At 40.7% G+C, this 19,337-nt stretch overlaps 1 protein-coding gene across 3 annotated transcripts in view; it reads right to left on the reverse strand.

The window, feature by feature from the left end:
- Positions 1-216: 216 nt before the first annotated feature.
- Positions 217-19,337, reverse strand: part of LOC137358631 (ADP-ribosylation factor 1-like) — a 37,314-nt gene continuing 18,193 nt past the window's right edge. For 2 of the 3 annotated variants that reach the window (XM_068024752.1, XM_068024753.1), the window contains exon 6: positions 217-3,464. In XM_068024752.1, the coding sequence (XP_067880853.1) occupies positions 3,126-3,464 (339 nt within the window). In that variant the 3' untranslated portion in view covers positions 217-3,125. Of the gene's footprint in view, positions 3,465-17,169; positions 17,856-19,337 lie in introns of those variants that run through there. The other variant, XM_068024754.1, reaches the window with a different exon arrangement.

Consider the following 19,337-nt stretch of genomic DNA (forward strand, 5'->3'; position numbering starts at 1 on the left):
CGACTCAAGTGACAATTCAAGCAGCACAGGTACACGAACTATGGTACGTACTGTGTGCTGATAAAACCTTTTCCAAACGTGTATTCTTTACATCTCCATTAGCTGGGAAGCTACATTGATATCTGTTGATCACAATTGCAGCTCCGCTTAATCTGATCTAAATGTAATGTGCCGTGCTTTGGAAACAGGGAGACAGAAAGTAGCAGGTAAAGAATCTTAACTTTTTACAAATCAAAAGCAGTGCCACGTTACTTAAATAACTGGTGTGCACTTCTTTCCTGTTTATTAGAATGATTTCAACAGGCTTTATAGCATCATCGAATGATGCACAGAGGCCATTTGGCCCATCATACCCATGCCAGCTCTTTGAAAGAGCTTTCTAGTACAATAAGGATTGTATGCTGTTAAAAGCATCAGGTGCTGTGAACGATTCTTTACAGGAATCCACCAAATAAATGATTAATTAACAGACATTTAAAAAGAAGAATCTCAGGATCCATTCAGTTCATTAAAAAAAAATACACACAAGTTGTGTTCCTTTTCCATTTTCTTATTGCAGATGTCTTCTCAGGCTGCAGTTAATGATGAATGAACTCATGCTTAACTATTCAGAATTGCATTTTCTCTAAATAACAAACTGCTCACAATTTAATAATACATCAGTCACTGTGCCTGCTGGTGACACTCAGCCTACACGCCAGAAAAAAAAAGAAATTGCAGCACTTGTCTACAAATTCAGCCAAAATCATTCCAACTGAAGAGTAATAATTTGCAGATACTAAAAGTGAATGGCCAAATAGTCATGATCAATGATTCAATCTTCTCAAATTCTTTTATGTACCCAACAGTGCAGTCTGCAAAAAGCACAGATAGGCAGAGACAAATCAAATTAATAAAATTTAAAATAGAGCAGCAGAATTAGCTTCAATAAAGTAACTCATTACAAGCTTGGAAACATAATTTTTCAATAAAAAGCAATTTAAAAAAATCAATTTCAACTTGAACAACTTTCAAATTTTGTTGACCTTCCAAGCAGCAAATTCTCCACCACTGCAACAGTTAGGTGATAGGTGACTGCTTCCTCCATGTACAGGCATGTTTGCATCTCAAACTAATAGCCAGTACTAAGATTTTTGGATTTTAGTTCTATTTCTTATCAACTTAATCGACAACAGGATGAGCCAGACAGCAGACATCAGGTTTCCTGATTCAGGTCACTGACCTGAAATGTTAACTCTGTTTCTCTCTCCACAGATGCTGCCAGACCTGCTGAGTATTTCCAGCATTTCTTGTTTTTATTTCAGGTTTACAATAGTGGCTCCTGTCTGAAAAATGGATTGGTGAACTTAGATCTCAGAAATCACTGACTAGAGTTTCCACTTTGGACACAATTGTTGATCTGGATGCAAACTGCACCCATTTGAAGCAGTGTTCCCCCCAACCCCGAGTTTCCACTCAAACTTATTTGCTTACCGAATGCAAAACCTGCTATGAATCAGCACAATCAGACAGCATTTTAAAATGTAATTTTTTTTAAATTTTGCTTTCAGATATATTTCTTGAAATGTTTAAGAGTGGTAATTTGGTGCAGTTTGATTAATACAGCTGAAGATGGGTTGATCACAATATTATTCAGTTTCAATCGACTGAAGAACAAAATGAATTTTTGAAAATGTACAAAACCATTTGCTAGTTATATTGGTGTACAGTAGTCAGTTTTAGTACATTAACCATTCAAATGTTCTTAAAATGTGCCTCAGTGTTCCTCTGCCTAAATAAAAACCTTAATTTTTGGAGCCTTCTTGTAGGCCCACAAACGAGCGCCATTAGTGGAAACCCGCAATGGTTAATTTAGTCTGGGAGTGTGGCCAATTTTGTCAGTGTGGCTGACTTCTAGTGCGATGATTTTTAAACTAGTGCAAAAGATAGAGGAAATTGCTGAACGCAATTTACACTTAAACGTCTGCAATTCATTTGTGCTAGTTTTGCTGATTTTGGATGAATTGCGCAGGGAAAAAAGTAAGCACAACTGAATGGAAACTCCAGGCCACATCTTTAGTGTCAACTCTATTAATAGCTTGCAGTTGAGCAATGCAGAGCATCACAATGCACTGTGACTAACAGTTTTTAAAATCGCAAGTTAAATTCACCTTAACAGACCAGATATGTTTGGAGCAATATTGCTCCATCGGCCCTTTAGCTTGGATCACTTTGAATCAGTACTCCTTGAAGCATTATTCAAGAAAGCTAGCAAGGGACTAAAGGGGCAGTTCAGCTAAATGACAACCCACAATTAACACAGTTCATGACTGCTTTTTATAGCAACTCCAAATATTCCAGTAACTAAAGCATATGGAAGGAATGCTTTCTTTTCTGACTCATCTGGGGAACTTCTATTAACACGGGGAGTGATCATGCTGTCCAATAGACACATTGTATTGTAATTCCATTAATGATACTATTTTTTAGAAATTGGTTTTTGCTCGAAGATTTGCCTATGATACTTTCTCTACATTTTACATACAGAATGCTAAACTCCACTAAATTTGCAACATGTCCCATGGCATGGCTCTAGTTTTTAAGGCTACTTCCCCTGGTCCGAGACTCCCGAACCAGCAGAAATAGTTTTTGTCTATCTACTCTCCTAAATATCTTGAAAACTTCCATCACATCACCCCTGAACCTCCTAAATTCCAGGGAATACAACCCTAGTTTGTGTAATCTCTCCTCGAATTTAATCCTTAGAGTCCAGGTATCATTCTTGTAAATCAAAACTGCACTCCCTCGAAGATCAATCTACCCTTCCTGAGGAGCATTGCGCAGAACTGAACTGGTCTAACCAGGGCTTTGTGTAGCTGTAGCATGACTTCTATGTCCTTGTATTCTAGTCCACCAGGTTATAAAGGCCAGCATTTTGTTAGGCTTATTGATCATCATAAGGGTGTGGACCTGTCAAATATTGAGTGACACTGTGGTACACTCATTTTGATGCCGGCCACACTCACAAATGCACACAACTCCATGTGTTTAAATGAAATTTGTTGCACATCTGACATTTCTTCCACACTATCTTCAAAGGTCCTTCTCCCCGCAGGGAAACATCAGCGAAAAGGACTGCGTGGTAGTTAATATGGAAGAAATGAGAGGGACGCTGTGTGGTTCAATAATGTAACTTGATGTACAAACGTGGCTTCCATTTGTTTAACAGTGCAATCTGGTGCACTCTTTGCAAGCATATATCTCTCGTCTTGGTCTTTTACAATTTGCCAAAGAGTGTAGCAGTCCAAACAAATTACAAACTGTAAATAAATCAACATATATAAAAGCCATACAAAACTTGAAAAACAAGAAAGGACAGAACAAGCACAGCAATGTTGATAACAGGAAAGATGACGATCTCCCATGGAATATTGCTTTGTTCCTGTTCCAGCACCACATTTCTTCAGGTATTTATATCTGCTTTCCTGTAATAGATGCAGGCAGTTAATAAAATATCTAGTTAAGAAAAATAACATAACAGCAATTCATTTAATGAAATTTAGTGTATAGCTGGAGTGTGCAAACTGCAGGCTGAACACACACAGCCTGCAAGCACTGACAATCTGGCTGTGAAGCCCAGGTTTTGTTTTGTGCTTACTTTGCAAGTCTGCCCTATTTGAATATTGAGGGCCTGGGGGGATTTGGGAAGAACCATCTTCAGAGCTGTTGCCTCCATTGGGAGATAGATTCTATTTCAGAACACCAATATTGGTTGTATTTTACACTGTTGCCTTGGAGTCATCCTAAAATGGTTCAATTTCCCAGCTCCGCTAAAGCTGATGTGACTTGGCAGGTGCAGGGCTGTTGCAGTCTGGAATGAAGCGCTGATAGAAAAGCAGAGAGCTGCACTGACTTGGACAGCCACAGGCAGAACAGTTTGGGCAGTTTATCTGGACTGTTGGTCTCTCCAGAAAAGCAGGGACTCCACCCCATCCCAGACTTTTTCCCCAATGCCTCCCCCAGTTTCTCTTGACACAGATGACACCAGCCCTGTTTTCCAGCGTTTCATGTTTTTGCAGCATGCACAGTTGTTTGCTTTTGTTTTAGCGTGACAAGTGCTGTTCAGCTATATAATGATGCTGGTTCTCCCCCCAAAGTTCAGGGAGCAAATGGTACTCCTGTTGCACTGAACCCCAATCAAACCCATTAAAATTCCTAAATAGAAAAGAGAATCCACTCCCTAAACATTAATTAACTAGCAGCACATTTTTTCCCCAGTAGACGCGAGGGGCAAGACAGGGAGCCTGGAATGTGCTACTGTCCTGGCACAGCAGCATCACAATGTTAGTTATCTCCAGCTATGCTATTGGTACTAGGGCCAGGCTCAGGCTGGCTACTGATCAGGAGGGCATACACAAGGCAGTTCCCACGCTGCTCTGATCCCAGGTGGCTCGAGGCTGGAATACACTTAGTTGGCTGCAGACTGCAATCGAGCTGCCAACATACCACACTGCTATCTGCAAGGAAGAAATTCCTTCCCTGATGTTGCCACCAACAAAGGAAATTGACTTTTCTGCAATACAGCCACAGCATTTAGGCGTGATGCTCATCTAATGCCCTTTTCAGAGAAGAAATCATGAAATTGGAGTCTGCTGCCTCTTCAGTTAAAGGCGGTCATCTCCAAAGCTCCGACTGGGAGATGACAGAGTCCTCTGCCAGTTCTCCAGCTCCCTTATTCCTCATCCCCATCATCTTTCGAGCCCAGGAGAAAGTCTGTAAGCTGATTAGGAAAGAAAGGGTGAGTGACAGACAAAGACTGCAGCCTTGGCTAGAGGCAGGGGGAGCTGATCATCTTCCTGCTCTATTCCCCCTTCGCTGTAACCGAGCAGTGGAAAAGGATAAAAAAAAAAGGAGTCAAGAATGGATATGCACCATTTATAACAAGGGTCAAGCGGGAGACAACTATGTTCTAGTTGCACAGTTCAGTGAAGTATTTCAGCAGGTACAAAAACCATTTTGCACACATCCACCTCAAGATGGGATTGGCACACTGATTACAGTTACCAACAGCCAAAGCACAGAACCTCCCAAGCAACTCCATTGACTGGTCCTTGCACAGAGTGAGCTTCTGGATGTCAACAATTTCCCCCCTCAAGCAGACCAACCACCGCCCCACCAAATCCATGAATTTTTCTGCATTTGCACTAAAGAGGACCCTGCATCTGAAAAAACAATGAGCTCTATACTTACACCTTTTTTGGCACCAGGGAGCAGGCTGGGGGTACTGGCTCAGCAGTTAGTGAGAATCTGCTACCTGAAGAGAGTCTTGAAGCACAAGCAAACTTTGTTCAAAATTCCATGAAGCACGTCAACAAAAGCTAGAAGTGAACGCTTACCTGCTGCCACCATAAGTCACTAAAGCGTTTTTGATTCTGCAAGCTTCCTGCCCTTCATGTTCAGCATTTTGCGATTTGCGCCACTGACTCACCATGCAGTTTGCAAATCACTACAGGTTCTGCCCTGTCAGCATATGAACTTCCGAAAAGGCAGAGGAAATTTGGGCTTCTTTGTTTAATTTAATTATTTTTTTCCATGCATGAACAGGTTATTTAGAAATAGATCTAGAAAAAAAATAGTATACTGACACACTTGTGCAACATCGGTTGTAAACTAGTTACTTGCTCACGACATTGATTTCAGTGCGGTAAAAGTCACAGTAGTGCTTGCTTCCTCTGCAGTAGATTTTTAAGAAAAATTAACAGTTGCTTCATGCAAACAAAGCATCGTGCAGCTCGAAGTTCCTTTAATTTTTGCTGTTCTGCTGTGAAGGTAAAAAGCACTTTCAAACACTTCCCTGCAGATTCTGGTCAGGAAGTTGATAACTAAGTAGTCCAGCTGCTGGGACTATTCAGAAATATGATAAATTGGCCTGGATAATCTGCTCCTGCAGCAATTGAGTGGCTTTCAATGGTTCCTGAAATACTGTTTTATTTTGCTGCTGACTGGGGACAAGAAATAAGCACGGTGCGTACTCTATTACTACTTTTGCTGAAGAAATAATCCACCCATTGCCCAAGACATCACCACAAATAATTAAGTAGATGGCTCCCCAGTCCCAGCAACTTGGGTATTTTTCAGCTAAGTTCACAGTTTCTACATTTTATTTTAGTTGTTGGCTGGAATATAAACTGCCTCTTTCTCTGACCCTCAGCCCAAAACATTACAACCAGCGCAGTGCATACGTGCATGTGCAATATAGAAAGTTGCAGGGGGAAGAGAAAGGGAAAAAAAAAAAATAAAAGAAAAGACTTATTTGACTAAAAAAACCTTCCCTCAGTAAACATGAACGCATTGGGCAATAGGACATAAAAGATAATAGCCTTAAAAAGCAATTAGATTGTGGAACTTGCAATCATAAGGAGTGGGTGAGAACAGAGTAGATATATACAAAAAAGGGCAATTAGATAAGTACACAAAAAAGAAAAGAAACAGAAGGATATGTTGATAAAAAAGTTAGATGTAGTAAGGTGAGAGGCACTCATGTGGAGCATAAACACTACCATAGGCCAGTTAGCCCAAATGACCGGGTCCATTGCAATTTAAGCAAAGACACTGATTTAGGTTTTTAAAAAAACACCAAACATTACAAGTACCTACCCAAAGTGTGTATTTTTTTCTTCTGCTCCTTTTTAACAGCAGTGCTTTTGCGCTATTAGTTATCAACATGTTTCCTTGAAGACTGATTTTTGAATTGTGCATACTGAATACACTCCAGCCATGAGTTTAGTACAAGGGAGGCTGGTTGCAATGAAGATGATTATTGAAATACTTCCAACTGCAATTTTACCAGATTGAATGTGCTTGGTGTGTTTAGTAAAACAGATGAAACTGCAACTCACTATCACCCAAATAAAAACACTCAAACCAAGTTCTACAAGTTTATTCACTGGTTTCCTCCATATTAAAAGCAGTAGTTGCTTTAAAGCAGTGTCACAGTACAAATATCAAGATTTGGGGGAGAAAAAAAAATCAAGTAGAGGTTATAAGTGCCCCTATGCAATGTAGAAGATTCACTAGTAAATTAATATTCATACACACTTCCAATTACTATATTACATACTATCCTTAGTCTACAGTGGGCGGCACCGCAGCCTCACAGCTCCAGCGACCCGGGTTCGATTCTGGGTACTGCCTGTGTGGAGTTTGCAAGTTCTCCCTGTGTCTGCGTGGGTTTTCTCCGGGGGGCTCCGGTTTCCTCCCACAAGCCAAAGACTTGCAGGTTGATAGGTAAATTGGCCATTATAGATTGCCCCTAGTATGGGTAGGTGGCAGGGAAATATAGCGACAGGTGGGGATGTGGTAGGAATATGGAATTAGTGTAGGATTAGTATAAATGGGTGGTTGAAGGTCGGCACAGACTCAGTGGGCCGAAGGGCCTGTTTCAGTGCTGTATCTCTAAACTAAACATCTATTCCAAGTTTTCTTCATGACTTGCATTTATATTTATACTTTTAAATATAAAAAAAACACACAAGGTGCTTCATTGAAGCACAAGTCAGCCAACAATTTACACCATAAAAAAAGTTAAAGGCAGAGAGGTTTATGGAGGATCCAGCATTTAAGCTGCAGGCATGTTAGAGAATGATGGGGCAAAGGGATTGGGGAGCAGCGGCAAATGTACAAGAGGCTGGTGGTGAAGCAGCACAGTTCTTGAAAAGGGATTTGAATAAAAGCCTGAATTTAAAAAAATTTATGGGGTTGAGGGAACAGCAAGTCTGGAGGAAAGGGATGATGGGCGAGTGGTTTTTGAGGCAGGTAGGCTACAAGTAGCAGAGTTTGAGGGTGAAAGATTGGTCTGCAGTCAGGACAGGATCAGAGCCCATTTGTGACTTGGGTTAAACTATTTCAATGCTGTGACAGAGGTTCAAACATGGGAGTTGAGGGAAAGCTGCACAAGGATTGAAGGCAAAAACATTTCAGAAGGCAGGAAAGCAAGGTTGGAGATGGTGGCGGCAATTTGTAATGACAGTGGGGTCATATGTAGGTTATGGGGGGGGGGGGGGGGGGGGGGGGAGAGAAAAAGCACCCGAAAGAAACCAAACGGTTTGGTGTTTGCTAGCATGGGGACGGGAAAGGTAGTTATTTTATTGTTTATTGAGATACAGCACTGAAACAGGCCCTTCGGCCCACCGAGTCTGTGCCGACCAAGAACCACCCATTTATACTAACCCTACAGTAATCCCATATTCCCTATCCCCTACTGACACTAGGGGCAATTTACAATGGCCAATTTACCCATCACCTGCAAGTCTTTGGCAGTGGGAGGAAACCGGAGCACCTGGCAAAAACCCACACGGTCACAGGGAGAACTTGCAAACTCCGCACAGGCAGTACCCAGAATTGAACCAGGGTCCCTGGAGCTGTGAGGCTGCGGTGCTAACCACTGCGCTGCCCTATAGTGTTACGACCAGGTGCGTAGGGATCCTTCTCAGCCTTCACCTGGTCTTACTGTAACGGTTTAATTTTTAAAAAAAAGTCTCTTTAGCTCCTCCTTGGTGAATCCTTGTTCACCACTTTCCAGTTAAGGCAAAGAAACCAGCACAAATGGGTTTTTAGGTTTAAAGAAAAGTTGAAATTTATTAAACTAATTTGGTTAACGCCTACAGATACATGACACCCACAGTAGCATGTATGCGATACACATGCAAATCGAGACAGAAAAGAGCAGAAAAACAAAGTGGAAAAGTTTGAGGCAATATCTGAAGAGTTTGTGTTAGTTCTTCGAGCTCAGAGTCCTTGATTACAGGTAGATCTTGCTTTTTGTTGGGGCTCAGCATTATTCTTAAACCTTGTTCAAAAAGGCACTGCAGCTATTCTCGCAATAGTTATTCTTAAATTTCACAACACGTTTTGAAACTAAAGCCCACAAACAACTGCTAGCAATATCATTGGATAAATAGTTGAGGCATTCATACAAGTCACTATTGCCAACATGTTGTAACCAGTTTAAATAGATTAACCTATGCATTCAAAATAGAAGACAAGAGGACTATCACACTGAAGACAGTACCATAGAAAAAAGTTTAACACGAGACCATTCAGCCCATCATGTCTGCACAGCTGAAAAAACTAGCCACCCAATCTAACCCCACCTTCCAGCACCTGGTCTGTAGCCTTGTAGGTTACAACATTTCAGGTGTATGTCCAGGTACCTTTTTAAAAAAAAAGTGGTTTCTGCCTCCACCAATCCAGGCAGTGAATTAAATAGTATTGTTACTGTTACGACTGAGGTGGGAGCAATGCACTGTCAATTTAGTCCCACCATTCCACAGGTCGCAATATATTATAAAAAGTTTTCCCACCCAAATTAAAAACTCTAGTAAGCCCCAGAATAAAACAGACCAAACCATGTAGCTGTAGACAAATTTAGTCAGAACTAAATTTTAAACACTATTAAGATAAACCTAAAGACCTTAAACTTATTTTAATCTAACTATTCACATACATTCAAAAACGGTTTTTAAAAGTGGCATTTAAAAAAAAAAAATTAGCTATTTAGGAATAAGTCTTTGTGGTTTACGTTCCTGATGGGTGAGGTATTCCAACGTGGAAATAACCAAATGCTACTCAAAGTCTCCACACTGATTTGATGAAAATAGTCCTTTATTAGATAGGCATTCAAAACACTTCAGCTGCAGCAGGCATCAAGACCACTGACAAATTCCAGTCGAGAGAGATTCAATCTTGAAGCAAATACTTCCTGGATTGGAGGTAAAGAAGAGAGAGAGTTCTGCTACCTTCAGCAAAAAACAATTTTCCTCTTTAGGCAATTAATTCAAGACTCACCCAGCCTTGTAGAATTTCAGCTGAGAGGATAGACAGCTCCTTTCTCTAGTAGCATGCTTTCCAACTAGTCTAAAACAGGCAAAAACCAGTCTGAACTATAGTCAATTTGAAACATTATACCATGTGACTTCTATCGCCTGTCATCTGGGTGACAAAATGCAACTGTGGCACACTGCTTCAGAAATCCAAAATTTCTGTCTCAAAGGCACACTGTTTTAATCAGGAGAAAGAGATACGGTTTCATGACAGATACAACTGAGGCGGAGCAGTGCATTGTTTATTCTAGTTTCACTTCTCCACAGGTCACAACATTTAAAATTTTCCCACTTACTGATACGATCATATGCTCTATTTTTCCACCCAGAATAGGTTTCTTTAATAAAATAAAGCAGATTATAAAACAAGTCTTAACCAGTAATGAAGTAAAGCATAAACAGATTAAAATTTTAAAGTTCCTTTTGACCTTACCCCCTCACACTGGTTTAGAGCCCTGTTACAGGCAGAAAAAAAATTGGGCTGAATAATTGTTAATGCTGGAAGAGAACAGAGGAGATATGTTGTGTTCCAAAACTGACACAGTCTAGCCGAGTGCAGACGGGTCATTGGGATCTTTTAGAACAGTTCTTTTCAGGTGGTGTTAAGAATTAATTTAGCGGGCTTTCCTTCAAAGACAGATGAGGCGACTGGACACAGCTCAGGGTCTCGAAGTGCTGGAAAGCAGAGTTGTGTTCTTTTCTCCTTCTGCAGGCTTTTTTTTTAAAAAAAGAGCTGGAACAGGCTGGGCTGAGCTGGGGGGTTCAGTCCTTCAGGTTTTTAAAAAATATATAAATCTCCAACTCCTTTTAAAACAGTTGATTCCCAGCTTCAAACAATTCAAAAGAGCAACCGGAAACGAAGTCCAACTTCTGACCAGTCACTTCTTGGCAAACATCTTCCCCAGTTTACTGGGTTTCTGTTGAGTCATGTGACTACCAGAAAATATTGTTGCCAAACAAGTAGTGTCCTCTTGAAAAAAACTGGTCTAACCTTTCGTCAGTTTGATTATGAATTCCTCAAAATTTTTATAAACAGAAGCACTTTCATAACAGTATTAAAAAAGGCTCAAGTATAAAAAATTTGCAAACATTACTACAATTTACCAGAATAGTTTCAGTGGGGTTCTTCCTGCTGAAGTAGGGTGCAAAGCAGGGGAAAAAAAAAAAAGCATGGGAATACATATTTACTCCCAGTGACAAAGGCTTAATGTAGTCTCCCCCATTACTTGAGATCCACCAGTTGATTGGGGAAATGAACCTGGGATCCAAAGCACAGCTCTTCATCTCCTTAACCAGCTAAACAAGGAGGCAGTAGGTTAAAGCCTAGAGCTTTATGAGGCATTTGGAGTAATGTGACAGTTCAGATACTATTTGTGAACACCCTAAAAGCTTTAATAATTGCAATCAGCGGCAGACATCCATATTCTAGCCAAGTTTATGGATTAGTTTAACAAGGACATTCTTTACGAAATCCAGTACCATGTACTAGGGAACAGTGCACACAACACATTTACAGTTTAACAAGTTGATCTAAATAAACTCAATATGCACCACAGCAAGTAGCTTTCCAATGGGTTACTCCATTGCTCCTCATGCTGACCATTTCTGGAAAAAATATTACCAAAATTCTAGCATGGATAAAACAGAAAACTGGAAGATATTACCTGCTCAACTAATGTTTGTTTCATGGCTGGGAGGAGTGGTGGGCGTGGGGAAGAAAGACAAAGGACTTAGATTTATATAGCATCTTTCACTTCCTCAGGAGTCCCAAAGTGCTTCACAATCCACTGAATTACTTTTGCACTGTAGTCACTTGTGCAAGACAACACAGTTCATTTTGCACACAGGAGCAAGATGCCTGACAAATGCAGCAGGAATGGAAAATTGATGAAGGCAAGGAGTTCACATTTGAGGTCCTTGGAAAGGAGTTCACTTGGGGCCAGTGTAACAAGTCTCAATAAATCACCGCAAAGTGGAGGAAGAGCGCATAAACATTAAGTATAAACCTGCAGTCAACAAGCACAGTAAAAGGCATGAAGCTGGATGGGCTGAAAGAAAGATAGTCTTTGTTCATCTATGATCTATTATGTTCTGCTTGCTTCCTTTCAGATTTTTGTACAAAAATATTTAAATTGCCTTATCCCATCCTTCTCTCCATAGTGGTTGTGGATTCAAGCCTCAAAGTTCCAAAGCATATAATCCAAGATATGACAGTGCAGTACTTAAAAGACATGCGTCACCCTTCAGCTCAAATAATAAACATGCCTGCTCAGATGATTATTAGATCCTATTGCAGTATTTCTTGCCTGTCAACCTATGCAAAAACAAACTCTGTTAGAGAGGTCTTTGAACAAACATGTGGGAATGTGACCCTCCACTACTGGAATAACAATTATATAAAGAAATGTGTTGAAGATTACACCCAGTGAGCTCCAAAAGTAGGTTCAATGCTTCATTTGTGGTAAATCCAAAATCATTTCTACAGAATGAGAAGTGAGCTGCATTTTAATCAAGACATTCCAGCAACATCTGCATCTTACTGGAAATGACTCAAAGTCAGAGGGGCGTTGGCAAACCCTGCTTCTATAGCAACAAGAGGAATCAGAACAATTCTTTATAGGGACTGCTGCTGTCTATTATGCCAGTCTTCAGTGCACTTCAATTTTAAAAAATGCAGCATTTCCCCACTGACATACCACTGTCAGTTGCTGCGCATTTGAAAAGACAGAATGGCTGAATCCTCTTGTGATTTAATGTGATTACTGCCTGGGTCAACACCATTGTGACATGTGATGTGGAGGGGTTGTACTGGGAACAATGTGAACAGGCTGAAAGATAGATGAGTGATGACTCCCCTAAATAGGGCAGAGATGGGAATGGCTCCCAAAACCCTGCTCGTACTAGGGAGGGATGGACCAGAGCACCATTGGGACACAACAGCTGATCAAGGAGACCTTCAATGTGGCAGATACCGGCAGAGAGCTTTTCTAACACCCCCGTCAGTCATTAGTCTACAAAAATGAGCTGGATTAGCAAGGAACAGGATTAGTGGTGGCAAGAGCCAAAAAAAATGTTTCCTGTTTACTCAGCCCTACTCAAGGCTAGCTTTATCCTATTCCCCCCCCCCCCAATCATGCTACGCTAAAGTGCACACAACATAGTGAAAACCAGCCGAGCAAACTAAAAGAAATAATCCCCTCTCCTTGGAGGACTGAAATTAAAACAGTTAGATAAGTGACCCAGCCCAGTGAAGCCCTGCCCATTCCACCACTACCCACTGCTGGGTGCTGATGAACTATTCAGTGCCAGAATCACCTCCAAATGCCAGGCACTCAAGTCAAAGAAAAAAAGTAGTCCTGCCTGTGTGGAGTTTGCAAGTTCTCCCTCTGCGTGAGTTTCCTCCAGGTGCTCCGGTTTCCTCTCAAGCCAAAAGACTTGCAGGTTGGTAGGTAAATTGGCCATTATAAATTGCCCCTAGTATAGGTAGGTGGTAGGGAAATATAGGGACAGGTGGGGATGTGGTAGGAATATGGGATTAGTATAAATGGGTGGTTGATGGTCGGCACAAACTAAAAACTAAAACTAAAAGATTAATGTTAGTGGACTTGTTCACCTTCATTACATACATATCCAAAGAGGAAAGTCACCCCCCAAATCACCCATTCTGGAGTGTTTCAACACAATAGTAAATAGCTCCATGAATGTGTAATTTACTGAGAAATTTACCAAGTGACAATTACTTTTTCACAGACATAAAATGCAGCCTTTTAACAGTCAGTTTTTGAAACACAGGTTGGTTAGCTTGGTGTGGGGGGGGGGAAAAAAGAGAAGCTGAAGAGTGGCTGATCCAACAAAATCCTTCTTCCCACTGAGCAGCAAGAATTAGTGGAATATTTCAGATAGTTTTTTGAAAAAGCCATTAACAGATCTCCTGTGGCATTACATACTGCAAGTCAGAGACTCGAGGACAGGAATAACAGGGTTATGTCATATATAAAAACATACATGGTCTAAGGCAGAGCTATGGCCAAGGCCACAAAAGCATAATTGCTGCTACCTAAACAGAGGCTCAGCTCAGAGTATAAAATTGCAGTTTAGGCATGCAATTTTGCAGCTTAGAAGCACTTACTATTTTAAGACTGCTTGACAACAAAGTGCAATGAATGGCTACTCCCAAGAGTTACTGCATATAGTGCATCAACATGGAAGTGCTTGATGGGGACATTGACTTTGAAACCAAGGACAATACAAAATAAAATCCCCAAATAAACTGGTTTTTGATCTATAGGCTATAGATTACAGCAAGGCAGAAAGAGGAGAAATGGTCAGAAATAAGCAAACATGCAAGTTAGAGAATTACCATCTACAATTAATGGTACACATGGAATGGGCTGCATAGTTTTGATACACATGACTAGACCAATTTAGACAGATCGTATGAGTGAGGAATTTTAGTTCAGAAGTGCATTTTAAAAAAGGTTATTTGTTATGAGGTACAAGATTTTAATTTAAACAAAACAGGTAACAAGCAAAGTGTGGTGTTTCACAGGTTAAGCTGCTCACTAAATTTATCATAAGGATGGGAATTAATTTCTGATTGGCCTGCTAATCTAAATTAAACAGTACTCATTTAACCCAACTAGTCCTAGTTATTTATCCTTCACAGTTTTAATCCCAAGTGCCCATTCGGTTCTCCTCTCCCTTCAACCACCTATCCAACTTGCTCCTAAAGTTGACATGGTCTCAGTTGTAATCAACTCCAGGAATCCATTGCATTACCTCACAACCCTTTATGTAAAAACATTTATCCTCCATCCTAAAAAAAAAAAAGTTTCTATCTACTGCCCCATTCCTTCATGTTTTAAAACATCAAATTGCCCCTTAATCTCAGTTTAAACAAAAAAGGCTAAATTTTTCCAAGTCTTCCTTTGCACTTGCCCATCTGATGCAAGTCTATATTGGGTTACACAACATTGTTCCAGTGCCAGCCTAGAATTGTGCATAAATGTTGGATGACTGATCAAAGAGAATGTTTTCCTGTTACATGACTCAACCATAATTAACTGGAGCAGGAAACAAGGCAAAAAAAAAAAAAAAACTCAATCGGATACTTCCTGATAATTTGAAAGGTTTGAACCAGATTACAAAATTTCTTCATTAGATTAATCGTCAGCTTTTGTAAGCCAACACATTTTTCATTGTTTCTCACCTAGGGCTCCTACATCCCATGAAAGATCAACCTAAACTGGGTCCATACCTGGGTCCCAGAAGTGAAAGAATGGTACTAACCCACTGTATCTAAAATTCTAACAGGACTGGACAGACAAGATGCAGGAAGGATGTTCCCAATGGCAGGAAAGTCCAGGACCAGGGGTCACAGTCTAAAAAGAGGAGTATGCCATTTAGGACTGTGTTGAGCAGGGATTTCTTCCACAGGTTCACCACTCTGCATGAATTCTCTAACATGGAAAGCAGTGAAGCCAAAATCATTAAATATATTCAAGAAAAAAAAAAAGTGTTAGATATAGTTCTTAAGGCTAAAGGAATCAAGGGATACGGGGAGAAAGCAGGAACAGGATACAGAGTTTGATTAAAAAACAAGAAATGCTGGAAATACTCAGGTCTGGCAGCATCGGTGCAGACAGAAGCAGAGGTAACGTTTCAGGTCAGAGACCCTTCTTCAGAACTAGCAAATATTAGAAATATAATAGGTTTTAAGCAAGTAAAGCAGGGGGTGGGGCAAGAGATAACAAAAGGTGAAGGTGTTGAGAGGACAGGGTCACAGAATAACTGACCAGAAGGTCATGGAGCAAAGGCAAACGGTATGTTAATGGTTTGCTGAAAGACGAAGTGCGTTAGTTCAGAGGATGTGAATGACCATAGAACACAGAGCACTCCAAGCATAAACATAAAAAACATGAAAAAAACCAAAATAATGGGTAAGCACAGTGGAAACAAACTAAACAAACTGAAAAACCTAAAATAATCAAAGAAAATAAAAATTTTAAAAAAGCATAAAAAAGGGGGACCGGTCATGCTCTGAAATTACTGAACTCAATGTTGAGTCTGGCAGGCTGTAGTGTACCTAATTGGTAAATGAGATGCTGTTCCTTGAGCTTGCGTTGATGTTCACTGGAACACTGCAGCAATCCCAGGACAGAGATGCGAGCACGAGAGCAGGGGGGCGGGGGAAAAAGTGTCGAAATGGTCAGCAACCAGAAGCTTGGGGTTATGCTTACAGACTGAGTGCAGGAGTACAGCAAAGTGGTCACCCAGTCTGCGTTTGGTCTCCCCAATGTAGAGACTACATTGTGAGCGGCAAATACAATATACTAAATTGAAAGTAGTACAAGTAAATCGCTGCTTCACCTGAAAGGACTGTTTGAGGCCTTGGAGAGCGAGGACAGAGGAGGTAAACTTGCAGGTATTACACCTCCTGCGATTGCAGGGGAAGGGGACAAGGTGGTAGGGGTAATGGAGGAGTGGACAAGGGTGTTGCAGAAGGAATGATCCCTTCAGAATGCTGACAAAGGAAAGGGAAGATGTGTTTGGTAGCGGAATGGTCTCTAACCTGAAATCGTTAACTCTGCTCCTCTCTGCACAGATACTGTCAGACCAGTTTTTATTTCAGATTTGCAGCATCTGCAGTATTTTGCTTTTATTAGAGTTTGGATGATCAGCCATGATTGTACTGAATGGCAGTGCAGGTTCAAAGTGCCAAATGGCCTACTCCTGCTTCTATGTGCCACTCAGACATGCACTGATTAGAAACTGGAATTTGTTTTGTACAAAATAGAAAAGTTAATTCATTTTAAAAATTAAAAAAAAAGGTGTTGAGTGAGCGATTTTCCTTGTTATTCCAAAGTTCTGAAACAATTACACCCTCTATACAACCTCAATAACATACAGCAACCTAAAAAAAAAAAAATCATACAAATAAAAAGTTCCTTCCCACCTACTGTGCATATTATACTCCTCAGGAGGTCAAATGTGTAGTTAAAAAAAAGCAATTCTAGGATGTACACCCATGCCTACCTGAATTGCAGGGAAGCTGCCCAAATTCCAACCAATGGCAACTGACCACCTATTATTACACAGGACATGCGAGCTGCAGACTGCCTGAAGTATTCCTGTATTTTCATTCACTCTTCAAATCCCAAGTGCCCCCCATCTCAGCTGTCAGAAAATAGTTTTTTTTTAAAAACTCACTCCTACCTTAAGTAAACCTCTGGTCAATATTTGGGTGTATTCACTGTAAAGATGTCAAAATTTACAACTTCAACCATGCAAAGATACCAAAACCAGACTATTTTGCAGAGGTGGACAGGTAAAGTGTTTAATAAGGCCAGTTTTACAGTACCTATTCAGTCACTGGCTATGCATTAAGCAAAAATCTAAAACATACCTAGAACAAACTTACTAATCCACAGCAGAAAGATCGCAACAATGAGAAGCACAGGGAAAATGAACATAACTGTAGCATTTATAGCAATATTCCAAAAAAGCACAATTTAAAAACAAGAGCAAAATGTTCCACTTATTGGAACACGCTAAATGCATTGTTGATCGATTCAAATCTTGATGCACTGTTGGTTCTTTAAATCTTTCTGCACAGATCCAGTTCAGATTTGAATTTCTCACATTAAACCAACAGAAGCCGCTTGGAGAGTCTTGGAAGAGAGACTACAATAAAGTCAAAAGAAAGACACTACCGCCTGCATCCCCGATTCAAGACACCACACCCATGGAAATGAAAGTAAAAAAAGAAGTCGTGTGGCTAAATTCACCTCATCAGGGCAGTCAATCTTTCCAAACACAATCCTTGGAAAGCAGTCATCACTTCTTTTTCAACTGACTGGCTAACCAGTCCAGGCCATTGGAGAGACCCTCACCACTGGTGGCGCACGTGGCCTGAATATACCAGAGTCGACAGTGCAGGGTGTGCAGGCCCAGCTTGTCGGTGATTTGAGTCGCATTCATTGCATTCGGAAGATCCTAGGAGGAAGATGCAACATTTATACCTCAGGATTAGATTGCTTCACGAGAAGCCTGTGAAACTGTCCCTACTCCCAAATGCCCCAAAAAATTTAAAACAAGCATTTGCCTCCCACCACCACCAACCCCCGCCCCACCCTGTCGCCCACCTTATGCCACAAGCAAAAAAAAAAACAGTAAACAGCAAGGAGGATAGTAGCAGACTGCAGGGGGACAGAGACTGGTAAAAAGGGCAGAATGGAGAGAATATAAACTTAAAATTTACCATTTTAAAAGGGAGACACCTGGGGGTTCACAGACATTTTGTAAGTGACAGGACAAGTTGAGAAGGCTGGTTTAAAAAAGCCAACAGGGTTTTTGGCATAATAAAGAGGCAGAGATTGTGTAAAAGCAAGGAAGTTATGCTAAATCTCCAATTCCACACTTTAGGAAGGATGTCAAAACCTTAGCGAGAGTACAATAAAAACTACTTGTATTTATTTAGCACTTTTCACTTAGTAAAAAAATGTCCCAAGGCACCTCACAGGAGCTAACAAAATTTGACACCAAGTCACATGAAGAGGATATTAAGGCAGCTGATCAAAAGCTTGGTCAAAGAGGTAATTTTAAAAGGAGCAAGGTTGAGAGGGGAAATTCCAGAGATTAGGGTCTAGGCAGCTGAAATTACCATTGGTGGCTGTACTGAGATTAAAAAACTGGTGGCACAGACACCCCAGAGGGTTGTACGAGATTACAGTAGAGAGGGAGCAGCAAGGCCACAGTGGAGAAGGGGGCAACTGAAAACAAGGATGAGAATTTTAAATTCAAGACATTGAATAACTTGGTGCTAACATAGGTCAGCGAGCAAAGGGTGATGGTAAATCAGACTTGGAGAGAGTCAGGAAATGGACAGCAGAGTTTGGGATGATCTTAAGTTTACACAGGAAACAAAAGTGGGACATTGGCTAGTACTGTGCTGCAATAGTACAGTCTAAAAAAGGTAATTAACATGGATGATTGTTCCAGCAGCAGAAGCAGAGTCAGGTAATGTTAGAGAGATGATGTACTAGAATGACGAAACCAAGGATGAGACACTTCAGTTAAATGGAGACAAGAAAAGCTGGGACTGTTCCCCATAAAGCAGAGAACGTCAAGGGGCAAGGGAAGATTTAATAGGTGTTCAAAAGCAAAAGGGTTTTGACAAGAGTAAAATAAAACTGTTTCCATGGGGAGAAGGGTCAGTAACCAAAGGATAGAGATTTAAGATAATTGGCAAAAGAACCAGGTGGAGAGAGGAGAATTATTTTAATGAGCGTTATGATCTGGAATATACTGCCTGTAAAGGATGTTGAAAGATGAAGATTCAGTAGTAACATTTAAAAAAAAAAAGGGACCTGGATCAATGTTTGGAGATAAAAATTGTAGGGCTATGGGCAAAGAGAAGGGGAGTGGAAGTAACTGGATAGCTCCTTCAAAGAGACAGCGCAGGCATGATGGACTGGA

Source organism: Heterodontus francisci, chromosome X (genome assembly GCF_036365525.1).
Source record: "Heterodontus francisci isolate sHetFra1 chromosome X, sHetFra1.hap1, whole genome shotgun sequence".
Lineage (NCBI taxonomy): Eukaryota > Metazoa > Chordata > Chondrichthyes > Heterodontiformes > Heterodontidae > Heterodontus > Heterodontus francisci.